A 21915-nucleotide genomic window follows, 5' to 3' on the forward strand; every position below is an offset into this window, starting at 1 on the left:
ACAGTAGCACTTACATCAACTGTGATGAAGTGCTTTGAGAGATTGGCAATGAAACATATTAACCCCTCCCTGAGAGACAACATGGATCTGCTCCAATTTGCCTACCATCACAATAGGTCCATGGCAGTTGTCATTTTATTGGATCTTCACTCAAACCTGGAACATATGGATAGCAAAAATGCATACATCAGGATGCCCTTCATCACCTGCAGTTCAGCATTTAATACTAGCATCTCCTCAAAACTAATCAACAAGCTTCAAGACATTGGCCTCAATACTTCGTGCAATTGGATCCTCAATTTCCTCACTTGCAGACCAGTGTCAATTCAGACTGGCAAAAACATCTCTTTCATAATCTCTATCAGCACAGGTGCACCTCAAGGCTGTGTGCTTTGCTCCCGTCTCTACTCATTTTATACATATGACTGTGAGGTTAAGCACAACTCCAATGCCATATTTGGGTTTGCTGATGACATCAGTGTCATTGTCTGAATCAGAGATGGTGAAGAATCAGCATATAGGAGAGAGATTGAAAATCTGGATGAGTGGTGCCATAACAACAACCTCTTACTCACTGTCAGCAACATTATTGTTGTCAGGAAGAGGAGGAAACTGGATTCTATCAGTCAATTCTCAGCAAAGGATCAGAGGTGAAGAGGGTCAGCAACTTTTAATTCCACAGTGTTATCATTTCAGAAGATCTGTCCTAGACCCAATGCATAAGTGCAATTGCAAAGAAAGCACAGAAGTGCCTCTACCTCTTTCGAAGTTTGCTAAGATTCAGCATGACATCTAAGACTTCAACATACTTCTAAAGATGTGTGGTGGAGAGTATATTGACAGGTTGCAACATGGCCTGATATGGAAACACCAATGCCCTTGAATGGAAAAAGTAGATACAGTTCAGTCCATCACAAGTAAAGCCCTCCCCACCACTGAACAGTTTTCCAAGGAGTGCTGTCATGGAAAGTAGCAAACATTATCAAGGAACTTCACCATCCATGCTATGCTCTCATCTCATTGTTGCCATCAGAAAGGCGGTGCATGAGCCTTAGGACCCACACCACCAGGTTCATCAACAGTTATTACCCCTCAACCATCAGAGGGGTAACTTCACTTGCCCCAACACTGACATGTTCCCACAATCTATGGACTCACTTTCAACGACTCTTCATCTCATGTTTTTAATAATTTTTTCTTTTGTACTTACACAGTTCGTCTTTTGCACATATGTCGTTTGTCCGCCCTGTTGGATGTGATCCATCATTGATTTCATTGTGTTTCTTTGATTCACTGTGTATGCTCACAAGAAAATGAATCCTAGGGTTGTATATAGTGACATATACGGAATGTACTTTGATAATAAATTTATTTTAAACTTTAAACCTTCCTCATGGACATTCCTTCTGCGTCATAGGAAGTCATTCCTGCCTGTAGCCATCAAACTTTACAACTCCTCCCTCGGAGTGTCAGACACCCTGAGCCAATAAGCTGGTCCCGGACTTATTTCCACTTGGCATAATTTACTTATTATTTAATTATTTATGATTTTATATTGCTATATTTCTACACTATTCTTGGTTGGTGCGACTGTAATGAAACCCAATTTCCCTCGGGATCAATACAGTACGCCTGTCTGTCTGTATCTTTTCATTTCATCGAACACCTTGACTTCTTCACTCCAGTAAACCCTTCCCAAACACACCTCTCCTCTATTTCATTAAAGTTGAAATCCACTGGATTCAAGCCCAGCCTGTTCAAACTTTTCAGCATCCAAGTACCAAATCATTGAATGACCTCACAGTAAACATATACTAAAGCCCGTAAACACTAGCTATAATTTTCCTAATCAATCCATTTGTATTCACGTACCTTAAATAATTCCAGTGAAATTCACAACTGACAAATTTTGAGCTCAAAATTCTCAACCAGTAAATTTCCTTTCACCTTCAAATTGGTTTGCCAGACTCTCAATTTTATTAACTAAATATACCAAACAGATTTTCAATTCTAGCATAAATTGATGCAGTTCCCTGGGGAAAATATGAGCAAAACCCATGTATTTAAAGATGTGGCTGTCAAGATAGAAACATTTTGTTTGGTTTTTAGTTGGAATATAATTTTTAGGGTGGGCATAATATGTCTCAATGCATCTCAGCTCTGTGACAAATTGTGTTGACTTGTATATACAGAACACCCACAGCATGCCAAAAGCAAACTCTAAATTTATCACTGCCGCAATATTTCACTCTTCATATATTGAGCTATTAGTCTGAAGATACCAGCTGAAAACAATTATTGTATTAATAGCACATCAGTTGCTTGTCATCACGCAAGATCCTGATCACAGCTGGGATATTTACAGAAGGTAGTAATGTATACCTAATAATGAATATACTTAAAAGCTAAGAATGTAGGCCTATTATTTCCTGAAACTATCAGCAAAATATTCTTCCATCACTAAATTTTCATGCCAGAGTTGTTAATGTAATGTATTTATTTGCTAAATTTCACACGGCAACTAAAGGTTCCTTACACACTAAATGTTTTCATTTTCTTGATATTCAGTTTTTGAACCAAATTTCAAAATCCCAATCACTACAGTTTAGCAACACAATGACCACTTTACACTCCTGACGAAGGATCTCGGCCTGAAACGTCGACAGTGCTTCTCCTTACAGATGCTGGCTGGCCTGCTGTGTTCCACCAGCGTTTTGTGTGTGTTGTTTGAATTTCCAGCATCTGCAGATTCCCTCGTGTTTGCTCTTAATATTTTTTGTTCTAATTGTCTTTTCTTGTTAAAAAAATCATATATAATTTAGGTTTATGTTTCCCTTGTGAATATATCTTATTGATTCTATGTGCCTGTAATGCTGCTGCAATGTTTTTCATTACAACTGTGCATAGACATACTTGTGCATAAGACAATAAACTTGACTTTGATTTCACTGTTTTGGCCTCTGATTTCTAGGGCCCTCTAGTCAGCACAAACTGGATAGCAGGCAGGAAAATGTAATACTTTGCATTTGCTTCCCCAAATATGGTACAATTACACTTTTTGCCACTGGAATTCTCCTAAGAGATTGCAGACAACTAAAATAAATCATAAAGAATGTCTTGGTGCACATTTCCAGCTGTATTGACCTTAGATACAGAGACTCTTCTAAAATTTTGAACATTTCTCTAAAGTATCACCTTTTCTTCCCCCAGTGTCACCTGTCAACCTGAAAAATACCCATTTATCCATTTTCTGCATTTTTTAAAAACCTTATCATATTTTGAAAATGGATCTCAGATTCAGATTCCGTTTATTGTCATTTATAAACCACAAATGCAATGCAGTTAAAAAATGAGACAACGTTCTCTGGAATGCTATCACGATAAAGCACAAAACAGACCACACAAGAAAAACCACATAACGTTTGGTAATCCCCAATCCAGAGTCCGGAGAGGCTGCTGCGTATCAATATCGCGCTACCATCTTAGCACATTCCCCGGAAAGGAACTACAAACCCATCAGACAAAACTAAAGCTACAAGACCTACACAAAACCACATAGTTACATATAGTTATAGTTAACATATAGTAGTTTCAACAGTGCAGACAATACCATAATTGATAAAAGACTGATAAAGACCACATAATTATAACACATAGTTTCAACAGGGCAAAGCAATACCGTAATCTGATAAAGAGCAGTCCATGGCACGGTTTAAAAGAAAGTCTCAAAATCCCGACAGTCCATCATCTCACGCAGACGGTAGAAAGAAGAAAAACTCTTCCTGCCATGAACCTCCAGTGCTGCAGCTTGCCGATACAGCACTCTGGGAGCCCTGACCACAGCCAACTCCGAGTCCGTCCGAAAACTTCGAACCTCCGACCAGCCCTCCAACACCGAGCACCATCTCTGCCGAGCGCTTCGACCCCGGCACCGGCCGCCAAGCAACAGGCAAAGTCTAGTGCTTTCCTGGCATGTGTCACAAATAAACTCTTCCTGGGCTTCCAGCCGGATAAAGGTATCAATTTTAACCAACATTTTGATGACAAACTCTGCAATCCTCATCAGGAAGATGCCTGGGTATGTCTAGTCCAGTGATATTTATACCCCTGTCGTCTGTCCCTCCTGATTGGTCCGTCCTCACGATCATTAACTGTACCCGGCTGGAAGCCCAAGAAGAGTGTATTTGTGACCATATCTTGCTTGTTCTTCAAATGTATTATTAATTCACACACTTTGTAGAACGTCTTTTTAAAATCTAAATGCATGTGATCTATTGGTCTACCTCCATCCACTATCCTAACTCTTCCTAGAGATAAAGCAAGTCATCTTCAGCCCATTTCTTAAGGTTAGAAGATGACTGACAAGACCAATGTGGAATCTGCAGATAACCAAAAAATGGAGAAAATGGTGCTTGACAGATTAGTGGGCAGATAGTACTGCAAGTGACCTGTTTCATCCACCACTTTCACTCAGATTCTGTACTGTATCAGAGATCTGAAATTCTCAGTGCTATCCCAGATGATATACCTTTATCAACTTAAAGACCCAAGGATTTCCATTGAGAACGTTACATTTTCTCCTAAGGTTTTGAGAACAACCTTGAAGTATTTCCCTTGTCAGTCTCATCCTTAAAGAATTCTAATCAACACAGTGCATACAATTTCCATCATATTAAATATTTAAGCTGCTTGATTTTATATTTTCCTGCTGAATTGTTGTTGCTCCTTAAAAAACAAACTCAGCCATTGCCTCTTCAAGTAATGTCAAGGAACTAGTTGTTTACTTTAGCTCAGGGTCAGTAAGCAATACAGAATGGATACATATCCTTCAATCCAACCAGTCTGTGCTGACATTATCCACCCAGCTAGTCCCAATTTCCTATATTTGGTCCATATCCCTCCGTCCCACCCTTCCTCATGCCTATCCAATTGCTTCTTAAATGATACTATTCTGCTTGAACCACTTCATCTGGCAGCTTATTCTGTATATCACCACACTGTGTAAAAAATGTTACCCCTCAAGTCCCTCTTAAACCTTTCTCCTCACACCATAAAACATAGCCCCCCCCAGTTTTACACTCCCCTACCATATTGAAAAAGACTTACCATCCATCTCATCTCTCCATCCTTTCTTGAACAGCAGGGTTACACTTGCACCTTTCCAATCACCTGAAGCCATCTCAGGAGCAAATGTTTTTTGAAAATCAAAACCAAAGCATTTATCATCATTGCAATCACTTGATTTTGAATTCTGGAATAGACGCTCTATCAGATACAGGTATCTGTTGGCCTCAAAGCCCCAATCATTTACCGAGTACTTATTTGTTATGTCTTTATGATTATATTTCTCTCACAAGCTCATCATTATTAATTCCACTGCTTCAGCTTCTCAGGGGCCAATGTCTACTTTTAATACTTTTCTCTGTAATACTCTTAAACTATTTCCTCCCTTTTTCAATGTTCAGCTATCTTTTGTCAGTTTCTGAATTTTTTCAATCTTCATGTTCTTTATTTCCCAATCCTCATTATTCTATCTAACAAAATAAGCCTTCTCTTTCAAATACCATTCATATATCTTAATAAGCCCAAATGGTTGGATCCCTTTCCTATTTATTCTTTATGCCCAGCATTACAAGCATTGAACTGAGATTGATAAAAGGTATCTTTGTTGAGAATTTTGAACTAGTAATTTGAAGTATAGCAGTGAAAAAAAAGTCATTCATTTACAGCAAATATTCATAATTAATGGTGGGTAATTTTGTGCTAATTTAATCATGTTTCATGAACATGATTAAATTAACACAAAATTACCCGTCATGAATTGACTTGAAATGGAGTGTGTGCCCCATCTGCAGGCTGAGATGATGTAACAATCTGGATTCTGTTTTAACTGCATTTCTTTGGCAAATGACAGAATGATGTCCTTGTTTAAAAAAAGCAAAAAAATTACAATATATCTTTGAAATATAAGTTCTGACAAAATGTCACAACCTAAAACATTAACTGCTTCTTGCTCCATAGGTACTAATTAGCCTGATGAGTATCTCCAGCATTCCCTGTTTTAATCACAAACAGTAAGATTGGTGGCACTGTAAATTCATAGATGACACAAAGAATGGCGGTGCTGTTGATAGTGAGGAGGTCAGTCTTAGGGCAACAAGGATACAAGGTGATACTGATGTTTTAGTAAAATGGGTTGCAAATGCTTGCAAAATTTTGAGAAGCATAGATAGGATAAATAAATCTTTTACACCCAGGGTGAACAAAATACTGGAGGCAATAGATTTAAGGTAAGAGGCAAAAAGTTCAAAAGAGATACACAGTCCATGTTTCAATTATTACACAGAGAATAATCAGTGCCTGAAATACACCAACATGGGAAGTACTGGAAGCAGGTACAATAGCGATATTTAAGATACATTTAAACAGGCATATGAATAGATAAAGAATGGAGAAAATTAGACTATGTCCAGGCAGATTTTTAAAAATTCACTTTGAGATACAACGCAGAAGAGGCCTTTCCAGCCCACCAAACCATTCCACCCAATTAAATCACAACCTTACAATTTAACTTTAGCCTAATCACAGGACAATTTACAATGACCAATTAACCTACTAACTGGTACGTCTTTGTACTGTGGAAAGAAACGACAACACCCGGAGGAAGCCCATGTTCTTTGGGAAGAAAGTACAAACTTTCTTATAGAGGGCACTGGAATTGAACTATGATGCCCCAAGCTATAATAGTGCCATGCTTACTGCTACGCCCCTACAGATGGGGTTTGATCAAACTGGTATCCTGCTGGCACAGATATCATGGGCAAAACCAAGACCTTGTTTTCTGCTGTAGTGTTCTGTGTTCTAGGCTAGCTCTGTTTTCCTGGAGCAGAAAAAGTTAAGAGGGGACATGATTGAAGTATATAAAATTACAAGAGGAATTTCAATAGGATAGACTGCAGGAAACATTTCCCAATAGCAGTAGAAGGACTTTGATTCAGGAGGGCGAGAGAATGTTTTCCTGCAAACACGAGTTCGATAATAAAATTTACTTGGAACTTTATATCTTTATTTGATCTCCCAAAATCATGAGAAATTTCTAATGTTGCAGAATAACACTGATGCCCTCAAGAACTATATTGGTGTAGGTAAATGTAGCCACAGATTTTACATCTTCTTTGCAAGAAAACAGTCCTATCTTTTGTTGCCCAATGAATCTTTTTGATTGTTAATAGCATTGTTTTCTATAATCAGTGATGCCAAGCTGGAAATGGGAATTGCTTTTTAATCATCAAGCCTGCAATTCCTCCATATTACTGCAAAGAGCTATAAGCATTTGTTAACAGGATCAAGAATGTTTTTAACATTTTCCACCAAGACATTAAGGCCATATGTGAGGAAATAATTACAGTGTTATTAATGGGTAAACAAATGAATGCAGAAATAATATTTTTCAATTCTAATTACATTTTCAATAAATTATGAAAATTCTCTGCAGATTTCTACATATTTTAGATGAATAATTTAGATTGCCTATTATGCTTGTGGAAAAAAATCAAAACCAAACATTCAATTAAAAAGGATCAAAATCTATGTCACATTTTCACCAAGCTACCTCTCAGAATATTAACGGCACTTTCTAGTATCAGCAATGCTTCTTAGAAGCTCATAAATAGAATCTATTTAGATTTTAGAAAGTGAAATAAAATCATTATTGAATACTTGAGGAATGGCTTTTCATTTATATGCAACTGACACACCAATCCATCAGTCATAACATAATCATCCACCTCATAGATAAAAGCTGACATTTTATCAAATAAGCCAAATTCTGGTCATGCACTCTAGGCTTCTTGATGGGAAAGAGAGTTCAATTTTAAAGACACGTGTCAAATTACCTATTAAAGGATTGAATCTTTCCGAACCACTTGAAGCATGATTTTGTTAAACACAATTATAGGCAAAGTAAATTCAATTTTCACTATTAAATGTGATTAAGCTGTTGCAAATTATTTTAAAAATTACCTCAATGTACATTTCCTTTGACATTGCAGAACACAACAAATATAGCTTATGTGAAAGACATTCAATGATCAGTTAACTTCTCATTTGCTTGATGAAGATTGTGAGCACAAAAAGACTATTTAATTCCCTTCATAAGTTGCACTTATCTATATTATTTTATTATTTTTCATTTCCCCATCAAAATTTAGCCTCGTGAAACTGTTAACTAAAGCTTACTTGGAAATATTTCTTGCTCTGATTTACAAGATTGTGGATTCAAATTCCACTCTAGAGACTCAAGCACAAAAAAAAATCAAGACTGACACTCCAGTGCAAAAACCATAGAAGTATTGTACTACCAAGTGTATCATCTTTCTAAAGAGCTACTTATCTTTCAGCTGAGTTTAATATTTAATTTAATTACTAATATATTTTGAAACCCCCTTGCAGACAGACATTCAAATATCTTAGCCAATATTTATACTCTAGTCAATACTGCAGCAACTGATTAACCAGCCAGATCATTTTGCTGTTTTATGAATACAAACTGGCTGCTGCAGTTTCTGTATTACAACAAAGAGTACATTTCAGACACATTTAATGAACAACAAAATTGGTTGACATAGCACAAGATACATGCAAGTCACTTTGCACATTCAAATTGTTTTCTTATTTAAGGACATCTTAATTGCAGATGAATATAGCTGTTTCAGAATTGTTGAGTGTAGGTTGTCAGCTCCAATAACACCTCCCTTATGGCAATAACGAGAAGTGGGCATATCCCATATGGATAAGGTCCTTCAGGATAGATGCCTCCTTCTTAAGACATCACCTCTTGAGCCACATCAGCAAGTTGCTCATTGACAGAGAAGCTGAAGGAGCTAGACTCAGAGTGGATCATGCTACTGCATGTGTCAGAGGTACTGGAATGGGTGCATAAAGATGGTGTGCAGTCTAACAGCAAGTGATCATCTTAGTCACTTTTCTTATGATTGCAAGACACTGTTGGACATTAATGGTGTGGAACGTTGCAAGTCCAATTCATTGGTTTATTGGGAAACAGTAGGGGCAGACAGAAAGGGAGCTGTACGGCCTCGATCATAGCGAGGACTAGGCCTCAAGCCATAGCATTGCCTGTTTGAAGTCACCCAGGGAAGGCGCTGAAGTCGTACGCTCCACAGGAGTGTCGGAGACGGTGGGGCACAGAGTCGGTGTTGTCCCCAGTGTTTGCTCAGCAGAAGAAAAGCAATATTGTGTTTGAATGCAGACTGCTGCAACATTCATGGACTCAGGGACTTGGACTATATATTACTTTTCTGTGACAGTACTTTATTGATATCATATATGTTTGCAATCTTATACATGCTCTATGTGCCTTGTGCTGTGTATGACTGTTGGTACTCCATTCTGCACCTTGACCCCAGAGTAAAGCTGTTTCATTTGGCTATATTCATGGGTATTCGTGTATAGTTAAATGACAATTAAAGTTCAACTGAAGATGCCCTCAACAGTGGGGAGGGTTGTTGCATGAATGAACAGGCTGAGACTGCAACACTCTACAACCTTTTGCAATCCTGTGCATGAAGCTTCCATATCTGACTGTGATGCAACCAGTCAGATTGGTCACCACAGTACATAAGGAAATTTTCAAGTCTTTGATGACATATCAAATCTCCTCAAACTCCAAATGAACTTGACCCATTGATGTGCACTCTTCATAATTCCATCAGCACATTGGGCCCAGGATGGATCTCTCAGATGCCGAACTTTAAGCTGTACAAACACTTTTCAACCACTGAACTCTCAATAAGGGCAACCAGTGCAAGTATGCATTTTCCCGACATCCCCTTCATGAAGTCTACAATCAATTCTTTAGTCTTGCTAATGTTGACTACAATGTTGTTGAGACACTACTCAACCAGCCGATTTAACTCACACCTGCACACCTCCTCGTCACCATCTGTGATTTTACCAGCAACGGTATCATCTGCAAATCTATAAATGGCTTCTGAACTGTATTTAGCCACGTAATCATGAGTGTAGTAAAAGTGGATCAGTGGTCTAAGCTCCTATCCTTGAGGTGTGACTGTGTTGACTACCAGCAAGGAAGAGAAGTTATTAACAATCCATACTGAACTGCAATATCGCAATCCGAAATCACTGGCATATGTAGTAAAATTTGTTGTTTTGTGGCAGCAATACATTACAATACATAATAATAAAAACTGAATTTCAGAGCCCTACAAGGTACTCCATCAGGGCTTGCTGCCTTGCAAAGGTTCACCCTCTTGAAGGACAATCTGACATCGGTCTGAGACAGAGATCACAGGGACACAGGATGCTGCAGGGATCCTCACCTGTCATTTTATTCGCCCTTTCAAAGTGTGCATAAAAGGCATTGAGCTCATCTGGGACTGAAACATCACTCCCATTCATGATGTTAGGTTTCAGTTTGTAGGAAGTAATGGCCTACAAAATCAGCCAGAGTTGACGTGCATCCAATTCCACCTCCAAACTCATTCAGAATTGTTCCTTTGCTCTTGATATAGCCCTCCATAAGTTGTACCTGGTCTTCTTGTATAGTCTTGTTTCACCAGACTTGAATGCCACAGATCTAGCCCTCAGAAAACTACAAACCTCTTGCTTCACCCACGGCTTTCGATTCAGGTATATACAAGTATGTTCTCACAGCCACACACTCATCCACACAGGTTTTGATGAAGTCAGTGACAACCGTGACATACTCATTCAGACTCAAAGATGAATCCCCGAATACAGTCCAGTCCACCGATTCAAAGCAGTCCTGCAAGTGTTCCTGTGCTTCCCTTGAACATACCATTTGGTCCTCACTACTGTTGCTGCTGTCTTCAGTCTCTTTCTATAGAAGTACAACCAGGATATCATACTTTACAAAGTTTGCACAGGGGATGGCATGGTAAGCGCTCGATGGCAATATAACAGTGGTCCAGCGTGTTGGCAACTCTTGCTCCACAAGTGATATGTTAGTAATAATTATTTAGAAACCTTTTCAAACTGGCCTGGTTAAAATCCCCAAGATGACAGGGAAGGCATCAGGGTACACAGTTTCATGCCTGTTATCCTGCAATGGTGCAACACAACAAAACCTTTCCACAATTTACAAGACCCCAGTTTGGAACCTGATAGAATATAAGACATTGGTGGAAGACTTTGTACAATTTTGACTACCTTGTTGTAAAAGGCATCATAAAGTGGGAAAGAGTATAAAGAAGACTTTAGAGAATATTGCCAGGACCCAAGCGTCTGAGTTATAGGGAGACGGTGGGCAGGCTAGATCTTCCTTTGAGCATTGGAGACTGAAGGGCAACTTCATAGAGGTGTATAAATTTATAGAGGACATAGATGGAGTGTGTGCACTCTATCTTTTTCTCAGGAAAAAATCAAAAATGAGAGGACATAGGTTTAAGGTGAGAAGGGAAAGATTTAAAAAGGACTGAAGGGGCAACTTCTTCTGCAGAGTAAGATAACTCTATGGAACAAGCTGCAAGAGCAAATAGGTGATGCAAATACAGAAACATTTAAAAGATTTTTTAACAGGTAAGGCTTAGAGGGAAATAAGCCAATGCAAACAAATCAAGATGGGAATCTTGATCGAAATGGATGATTTAAGCCAAAGGACCTGTTACTATGTTTTATTACTCTATCAAGTCTGATGAGTTGAATAGAAAGTTCTCCCCTTGTTCCCATAGTTGAAATTCTAACACTGAAGATTGACATTATTAGAACAAAACAGTCATTCAGCTATCCTAATGATACACTTCCTCATCCATTAAAACAGCACAACAGTGCACAACACTTATAAAATGTACTGTAGTTGCTCATCTGAATACCTCCAACACCACCACCCAAACATGGGATCACATCGAAGTACAAAAATAGATTGTGATACGGTAGATGCAATACAGCTGACAGATTTACAAATATTACAAACATTTCTCAAAAACAGTACCAAAAGACAAGGCTTATGTGAGGCACTGGAGCTGTATTAAGGTTATATTTCAATAATTAAGTCAAGTAAGTCACTTTTTATTGTCATTTTGACCATAAACTGCAGGTACAGTACACAGTAAAAATGAAACAACGTTCCTCCAGGACCATGGTGCTACATGAAACAACATAACACTACACTAGACTATGTGAGACAACTCAAGGCTACACTAGACTACGTAAAACAACACAAAAACTACACTAGACTACCGATCTACACAGGACAACATAAAGTGCACAAAACAGTGCAGTGCATTGGCACTAGATCTGCAATGCAAAAAACACCAAGGCAACAATAACAGCCCAAGATAAACAGCTGAAAATTCAATAAGCAGATTAATTTTTTTGCCCACTGGAAAGAAATTTAAAACATTGACTTTATTTGGCAGCATTAAACTCCCCTAGATGAAAGTCCACTTCATTAGAGCAAATTTAAAATAAATCAAAATAAGAGTGGCTTTCTAAAGAACATAAGACATAGGAGCAGAATTGGGCCATTCGGCTCATCAAGGCAGCTCTGTCATCTCGTCTTGACTGATCCAATTCCCTCTCAATGCTATTCTCCTGATGTTTCCCCATAATCTTTCAAACCCTGACCAATCAAGAACCTATCAACTTACACCTTAAATACACTTAATCACTTGGCCTCCACAGCTTCTGAGACAACAAATTCCATAAATTCACCACCATCTGGCTAAAGAAATTCTTCCTCTATCTAATCTATTGCAAATTCCTGTGTACATATTAAATCATTATCTTCACTGCTACTAAGCCATGCTTTGACAGTTGGCAAGGAAATTCTCTTTAATTTTAAAATATTACTAGAGGACAGTACAGTCACTACTGGATGCAATGGTCTGAGTATTCTCAGGAAGGTCATATCCTTCAAAGCTAAGTATAATAAATAACTACATTACAGACATAAACAAAATTATCAATTATACCATTTTTCCTAGTCCTTGCTTAGTACTTTTAACAATAAAATAAAATACATGAGTGAATAATTCTAAACAATGGCAAAATCACAAACAGGTTTGACGGTATGAAACTGAAGTAGAATACATGCCTGTTTTTCAGAGATGCAAACTTCAAAGTAAATTTATTAACAAAGTACATATATGTCACCATTTACAAGTCTGAAATAAATTTTCTTGCAAGCATACTCAATAAATCTTTAATACCCATAACAGAATCAAGGAAAGACTACACCAACTTAAGCATTCAGTGCACAAAAGACAACAAGCTGTGCAAATAAAAAAAATATATAATCAATAAATAAACAATAGACATCGAAAGCATGAAATGAAGAGTCCTTGAAAGCGAGTTCACAGGTTGTGGGAACATTTCACTGATGGGTGTTTCTAACCAGGCTGTGATACAACCAGTCAATATACTCTCCACCGTGCACCTATAGAAGTTTGTCAAAATCTTAGATGACATGCCAAATCTTTGCAACCTTCTATAAAAGTAGAGGTGCTGCCATGCTTTCTTTATAATGGCACTTGCATGCGGGACCCAGGTCAAATCTTCAGAAACGAGATTAATGAGGAATTTAAACATAGAACACAGAACAGTACAGCACAGTACAAGCTCTTCGGCCTATAATGTTGTGCCGACCTTTAAACCCTGCCTCCCATACATCCCCCCCACCTTAAATTCCTCCATATACTTGTCCAGTAGTCTCTTAAATTTCACTAGTGCATCTGCCTCCACCACTGACTCAGGCAGTGCAGTCCGAGCACAAACGACTCTCTGAGTGAAAAACCTTCCTCTAATATCCCCCTTGAACTTCCCTCCCCTTACCTTAAAGTCATGTCCTCTTGTACTGAGCAGTGCTGCCCTGGGGAAGAGGCACTGGCTGTCCACCCTATCTATTCTTCTTAATATCTTGTATACCTCTATCATGTCTCTTCTCATCTTCCTTCTCTCCAAAGAGTAAAGTCCTCGCTCCTTTAATCTCTAATCATAATGCAAACTCTCTAAACCAAGCAGCATCCTGGTAAATCTCCTCTGTACCCTTTCCAATGCTTCCACATCCTTCCTATAGTGAGGCGACCAGAACTGGACACAGTACTCCAAGTGTGGCCTAACCAGAGTTTTATAGAGTTGCATCATTACATCACGACTCTTAAACTCTATCCCTTGACTTATGAAAGCTAACACCCCATGAGCTTTCTTAACTACCCTATCTACCTGTGAGGCAACTATCAGAGATCTGTGGACATGTACCCCCAGATCCCTCTGCTCCTCCACACTACCAAGTATCCTGCCATTTACTTTGTACTCTGCCTTGGAGTTTGTCCTTCCAAAGCGTACCACCTCACACTTCTCCGGGTTGAACTCCATCTGCACCTCTGCACCTTAAAGTTCCACCTCTGAACCCCTGATGAGGACTAGCTCAGGGACCTCCAGATCCTCCTAATATAGTTGATAATCAGCTCCTTGGTCTTGCTGACATTGAGTAAAAGATTGTTGTTGTGGCCCACTCAGCCGATTTTCAATCTCCCTCCAATATACTGATTTGTCACCACCTTTGATTCAGTTAATGATAGTGGTGTTATCAGCAAACTTAAATATGGCCTTACAGGTGCGCTTAGTCTCACAGTCGCAGGTATAGTGCAAGTAGAGGGTATGATATTAAAAAAAACTTTTCCCATGGTAGAAATGTCTAAAGCCTGAAGGCATAAGTTTGATGCTAAGATTCAGTGGTGATTAGCAAAACAAGCACCGTTTCCCCCCCCACCCAATTCAATGCTTGTTGCAATTTGGAATGTACTACCTGAGGTGGTGGAGGCACAGATAATCTCATGACATTCAAGCAGCATCAGTATGAAAATTTGAATCACAAAGGCTTTGTAACTACAGACCAAGAGCTGATATTTTCGGGGGCAGCTCTGTGCGAGCAGCTCTGACGCAATCATCAAATATTCCCATTTTAGACTGCTACAGCTGAAAACCACAGCTATATCTATGGTTTATACAATAAGTAACATTGTTTTAACACGATTGAAAATTTTATTGCTATTCAAAGTCAACGAAACTCAAATGGACTTTTAAGACAGTGGAAGAGAGGATGCCACTCTGATTTAAAACTTTATTTAAGGAAGTGTGGCTTTCAACTCTCAATACTGACATACTCTTCTGGCAAACATACAGTCACTGGTAAATAAAATCAAGACAATACAAGATAGGTACAACTTATGTAGGGCTATCTCAAGAGTAAAGGAACAATTCCAAATCAAGTTGAGAGCGGAATCAGATGCATGTCAACACTAGCAAGGCTTGCAGGCCATTACTTCCTACAAAGCAAAACCTGACATCAAGAATGGCAGTGATGCTGCAGTCCCAGATGAACTCAATGCTTTTTATGCACGCTTTGAAAGGGTGAATAAAACTACAGCTATGAGGACCCCTGCAGCTCTCGGTGACCCTGTGATCTTTATCTTAGAGGTCAATGCCAGATTATCCTTCAAGAGGGTGAACCCTCGTAAAGCAACAGGCTGGAGTACCTGACAGGGCTTTGAAAAACTGTGCCAACCAACAGGTAGGTGTGTTCAAAGACCTTCTCAATCTCTCATAGCTACAGTCAGAAGTTCCCACCAGCTTTAAAAGAGCTCAAAAACAGCAGGCTGAGCTGCCTAGTGATGAAGTGCTCTGAAAGATTGGTCATGGAGAGAAACAACTCCTGTCTCAGCATGGACCTGAACCCACTGCAATTTGCCTATCACTATAATAGGTCTACAGCAGGCGCAAGCTCATTGACTTTTCATGCTGCCTTGGATCATCTGGGCAATACTAATACCTACGTCAAAATGTTGTCTATTGACTACAGCTCAGCATTTAACACAATCATTCCTACAATTCTGATTGAAAAGCTCCAAAACCTGGGCCTTCGTACCTCCCTCTGCAACTGGGTCCTCGACTTCCTCACCAAAAGACTAGAATCTGTGCAGATTGAAAATAACATCTCCATCTCATTGATAATCCAACACTGGCATGCCTCAAAAATGTGCGCTTAGCCCATTGCATTACTCTCTACAGCTATGACTGTATGGTTAGACACAGCTCAAATGCCATCTATAAGTTTGCTGATGACAAAACTATTATTGGCAGAATTTCAGATGTTAATGAGAAGGCATACAGGAGAGAGATATATCAGCCAGTTGAGTGGTGTCACAGCAACAACTCTGCACTCAACATCAGTGAGACCAAAGAACTGATTGTGGACTTCAGAAATGGTAAGAAGAGAGCACACACATCAGTCCTCATAGAGGGATCAGAAGTGGAGAGGGTGTGCAATTTCAACTTTCTGGGTGTGAACATCTCTGAGGATCTAACTTGGGCCCAACATATCAATGCAATTACAAAGAAAGCACAACAGCAGCTATATTTCATGAGGAGTTTGAGGAGATTTGGTATGTCACCAAAGACACTCACACATTTCTACAGATGTACAGTGAAGAATGTTCTAACTAGCTACATCACTGTCTGGTGTTTGAGGGGAGGGGGAGGCTACTGCACAGGATTGAAAGAAGCTGCAGAAAGTTGTCAGCTCAGCCAGCTCCATCATGGGTACTAGCCCCCAGTACCCAGGACATTTTCAAGGCGCAATAGATCTAAAAGGCAGTATCCATCATTAAAGAAACCCATCGCCAGGACATGCACTGTTTTCATTGCTACCATTAGGAAGGAGGTACAGAAGCCTAGCACACACTCAATGATTCAGAAATAGCTTCTTTACCTCTACTATCAGATTTCTGAATGGACATTGAACCCATAAACACTACTTCAACTGTTTTTGCACTACTTATTTGTTTACTATATAGTATAGATAGATATATATACTGTAATTTAGTTTTAACGTATTGCTGCCTCAAAAATAACAAATTTCATGACATATGCCAGTGATTTTAAACATGATTCTAATCAGTATGGTATTTAATCTCAACATAGATGTGGTGGGCCAAAGAGCCTGTTTCTGTACCTCCAATGATCCCATGAAATCCCAATCCACAATTTCTCAAGACATCACAGTGCATACTTATGCTAAGTACCACATTCATCCAGACTATTGCACAATATTTCAGAAACTGGATCATACCTTGACATGATTGTATTCACTTTTACTGTTAGTGTCAGCTGAATTGAAGATAGTAGATTTGCTATCTGAGCCAAGTTTACCATTCTGTCGAAAAGGACTTGACATAGGTAGCCCTGCAATACTCATTCCATCTGAAAGACAAAACAGAAAAACATTTCTGAATGGCTTGTCATATGAAGTGTGTTTGATGGCTCTGGGCCTGTATTCACTGAAATTCAGAAGACTGAGGGATGACCTCATTGAAACCTACCGAATGGTGAAAGGCCTTGATAAAGTGGATATGGAGAGGACGTTTCCTGTGGTGGGAGAGTCTAAGACATGAGGACACAGCTTCAGAATAGAGGGGCATAGTTTTAGAATGGGGATAAAGAAGAATTTCTTTAGCCAGAGAGTGGCGAACCTGTAGAATTCTTTGCCAGAGGCAGCTGTGGAGTCCAAGTTTTTAATATATATTTAAGGCAGATGTTAATATATTTTTGATTGGTCAGAGCATGAAGGGATACAGAAGATTGGGGACCAAGAGGAAAAATGGATGAAATGGTGGAGCAGGCTCAATGGGTCAAATGGCCTAATTCTGCTTCTATATTTTATGGTCTATTTTTAAGTGAAACATTAATTTATCCAAATTAAATCTATTTGAAAAGTTTTATCATTTTCAGTAATTTATGAAAAGTGCAAAGTAATAGAAATAGTGTTTTAAAGATTGCATAGTACTTTTGTCAATTTTATAAACAGGAAGGATTGCATCTACTTAATACACACTTTTTAAAAAATCAAAGGATTTGAATATCAAGGTTAATAAGCCATATGGTTACTGGGGATTCAATATAGATAAAGAAATATCAACTTCTTTCTCAAAGACAAAGTGGCATGCCATGAAGATCTGCACAAAGAAACACCATTCACAAATTGAACATTAATCAAAACACTTTTCAGCCACCTTTAAAAGGTGGGCACCATTGTAATACAGAAATGCGGAAGTCATTTTGAAACACAAGTACTACTGAAATGAAAGAAATGTAGTAGTTGTTTTCAATGTAGTCAGGTCCCAAATAACAGTGAAATAATCACATAACAAGATAATTCCACAGTAGTAGCAAAGGGAGATCAATGGCACCAAAAACAAAACATGGGATAAATCTCTTACTCCTCTTTGAAATAGTCTGAAGGAATATTTTAACTCACCTCAGGACCTTGAGTTAATGACTCATCTGAAAGATAGTACTATTTTGTACATGCTTCAGATTTGCATTCAAGGTTCTAAAATAGGAAAAATACTTATCCATTCAGAGACAAGAGTGCAAGCATCAAATCACTGAACTCAATCATGGGTTTGGTCATTTATGTCTGTTCAAATTATAGAACAGTTTCAACTTAAATGATGAAATAAAAATGCTGGAAGGGAGTTCAAGGATCTTCAGGAAAGTTTTAAGTATTTGTCTTTTGTGAGTAAAAAGAACCAGCTTCTACTCTGCACCCATTAAGATTATTGCATGAACTTTGTGAGAGACAAAAAGATGCTTGTAAAAATAGATACAGGAATCAAAACCCAACTGGATGAATGGAAGGCAAAAAGGAAGGAGTCAATGGAGATATAAAAATGGAAGATTCATCAGAATATGTTGGTTGAAGAACTCAAGAAGCGAGATCCGATCGCAAAGGAATTAATAAGAGAATACACCAGTGAGATAAATGCACCTTCCCAATATCAAGATGCACATCCTAGAAAGAAGAAAAAGGAATAAAAGGAGGATGACATAAGTGCTATAGAAATGAGAGAGGATAAGCGAGACCTAATTTCAAAAAAATCAGCAAATTCGGAGATACTCGTAAGAAACTAGAAGAAAAAGGCAAGGAAAACACAAATTGAAAAACAAAGAGACAGAAAAAGAACATGAGCAAGAAAGAGAAAGACATAAAAGAAAGAAGGAACACGAGAAAGAAAATGACTGGGATAAAGAGAGAAAGAAGCTGGGACCAAAAAAGGAAGGACTGAAATAGATCTCAAAGCTTTATTTAGGCACACCTGTCCATTAAAGCAATCAGACAATCATGTGGCAGCAATTCAATGCATAAAAGCATGCAGACATGGTCAAAAGGTTCAATTGTTATTCAGTCCAAACATCAGAATGGAGAAGAAATGTGATCTAAGTCATACTGACTGTTTTCAATAACATGAGGTGCAGTAACATGCAGAAGAGCACATCTGAGTGCTCAACACGAACTTTGAAGATGGGCTACAACAGCAGAAGACCATACCAGGTTCCACTCCTGTGGCCACTTTAGAAGGAACATATATTCCTGTACCAAATAAAGTAGCCACTGAATGTATATGCACATTAGGAGCAAGGCAGTAGCTAGTGAAAGGGGAGGAAAGTGGAGGGAATTTCTGCCTGGAGTCAGAAGAAATGGGCAAAGTCCCAAATGAGTACTTTGCATGTTAAATACCTCACACAAGCATGTAAACAACATACAACCATGTACATGCATTCAAACCACTTCACATTTTTGAGCACCATTTAAAATCTGTTATGTTATAATTGTACTCCTGCTGTATTGCGCTACAACTCTATAACCATTATATACTGTGCATCAGAGACAATGCTCTCTTTCAAATTTGGCAGAGAAATTATTTAATGCAAGTCACAGCTCCCATCATCACTTCAACAAATTCTTTAAAAGCATTTTTTTAAACAAGTAATAAGATGCAATCATCTGGCAGTGTCATGCATCCGTGACAATGCTCAACGTACTATGCCAAACTGTAATTTGTTATTCCAAATAGAAATCCCTGTACTTGGCTTTGGGCTGAGATCATGACATAAGTAAATTTCTAAAATTAATACTGATACACAGAAAAAACAATTTTTTTAAATGTTTCAGACATCAACCACATTTGAAAACACACCTAACAACCGCTAAGCTTTCAGACACATCACGAATGAACCCCAATGTATTAAGACTCCCAAAGTGAAGAATGTATCTTTGTGCATCAGATTGTACTCATCATCAACACCTTAACTCACTGGTCTTGCATTCAAGTTTAGGAATAATGAACCTCTGTAGTTAGTTCATCTTTTGGTGCTATATAATATGGTAAAGAATAATTTGCACTCCAATTTCAGCTTTTCAAGATGACTAGCATTACTTTAAGTCTAAATTTTGATTGCCTTACTAAATTATTGTTGGGGAAGAAGCCATTTTTAGAAAAAACATACAGTATAGATATTGCATTACAAGTACAGTAGTCTTACATGTCACATCACGTTATATCATTGAATTAATTTTAGTCACAATGTTATTAGAGTTTTTGATTGTAAAATTATGCGGAAGCCAATTAACACCAGATTTTGGAAAACAATCCATTTAGTCTCACAAGCAGTTGAGGCACAGGAAGATATTTAATTAGTCTAATTCACAGAGTTATTTGCATTGGACTGGCTCCAAATCAAAAGTCTACAGATTTTCACAATCATTGTACTACTCTGCAGATTAATTTGGCAAACTGGAGAAGCTACAACAGAACTACATTCATTCTAAACAGCAAAATTAGCACACTTCAGCAGACAGAGTGGTCAGCAGCACTGGGGCTCCACAGGGGACTGTCCTGTCTCCCTTTTCTTCACCATCTACACCTCGGACTTCAACTACAACACAGAGTCTTGCCATCTTCAGAAGTTTTCGGATGACTCTGCCATAGTTGGATGCATCAGCAAGGGAGATGAGGCGGAGTACAGGGCTACGGTGGGAAACATTGTCACATGGTGTGAGCAGAATCATCTGCAGCTTAATGTGAAAAAGACTAAGGAGCTGGTGGTGGACCTGAGGAGGGCTAAGGCACCGGTGACCCCTGTTTCCATCCAAGGGGTCAGTGTGGACATGGTGGAGGATTACAAATACCTGGGGATACGAATTGACAATAAACTGGACTGGTCAAAGAACACTGAGGCTGTCTACAAGAAGGGTCAGAGCCGTCTCTATTTCCTGAGGAGACTGAGGTCCTTTAACATCTGCCGGATGATGCTGAGGATGTTCTACGAGTCTGTGGTGGCCAGTGCTATCATGTTTGCTGTTGTGTGCTGGGGCAGCAGGCTGAGGGTAGCAGACACCAACAGGATCAAGAAACTCATTTGTAAGGCCAGTGATGTTGTGGGGGTGGAACTGGACTCTCTGACGGTGGTGTCTGAAAAGAGGATGCTATCCAAGTTGCATGCCATCTTGGACAATGTCTCCCATCCACTCCATAATGTACTGGTTAGGCACAGGAGTACGTTCAGCCAGAGACTCATTCCACCGAGATGCAACACTGAGCGTCATAGGAAGTCATTCCTGCCTGTGGCCATCAAACTTTACAACTCCTCCCTCGGAGTGTCAGACACCCTGAGCCAATAGGCTGGTCCTGGACTCATTTCCACTTGGCATAATTTACTTATTATTATTTAATTATTTGTGGTTTTATATTGCTATATTTCCACACTATTCTTGGTTGGTGCGACTGTAACGAAACCCAATTTCCCTTGGGATCAATAAAGTATGTCTGATTCTGATTCTGTCTGAGAAAGGATGGGTAAGGGGAGAAATGTGGTAGTGGGGTCCAAGCGCAGACTGTATCGACACAACAGAGTCCAGGTCTTAGAGCAAGGAATGACCCAATGTTTGGATGATTTTAAATGACAGGCCAGATGGATTGAAAAGGCAGGGTGTTGGGACCACAGGCAAGGGTTAGGATGGCTCTGCTCGCTGCTGTGCGACAGTTACTCTGCTCTGCACTGCAATGAGGCTGAGGC

At 39.0% G+C, this 21915-nt stretch overlaps 1 protein-coding gene across 4 annotated transcripts in view; it reads right to left on the reverse strand.

Annotated features, from left to right (window-relative positions):
- The window catches only part of trappc9 (trafficking protein particle complex subunit 9), a 535810-nt gene that overhangs the window by 338498 nt on the left and 175397 nt on the right, over positions 1–21915 (reverse strand). For all 4 annotated transcript variants that reach the window (XM_073043422.1, XM_073043433.1, XM_073043451.1 and 1 more), the window contains one exon: positions 17129–17259. In XM_073043422.1, coding sequence (XP_072899523.1) covers positions 17129–17259 — 131 coding nt within the window. The remainder of the gene's footprint in view (positions 1–17128; positions 17260–21915) is intronic.

The sequence above is a fragment of the Hemitrygon akajei genome, chromosome 1, assembly GCF_048418815.1.
Source record: "Hemitrygon akajei chromosome 1, sHemAka1.3, whole genome shotgun sequence".
Taxonomy (NCBI): domain Eukaryota; kingdom Metazoa; phylum Chordata; class Chondrichthyes; order Myliobatiformes; family Dasyatidae; genus Hemitrygon; species Hemitrygon akajei.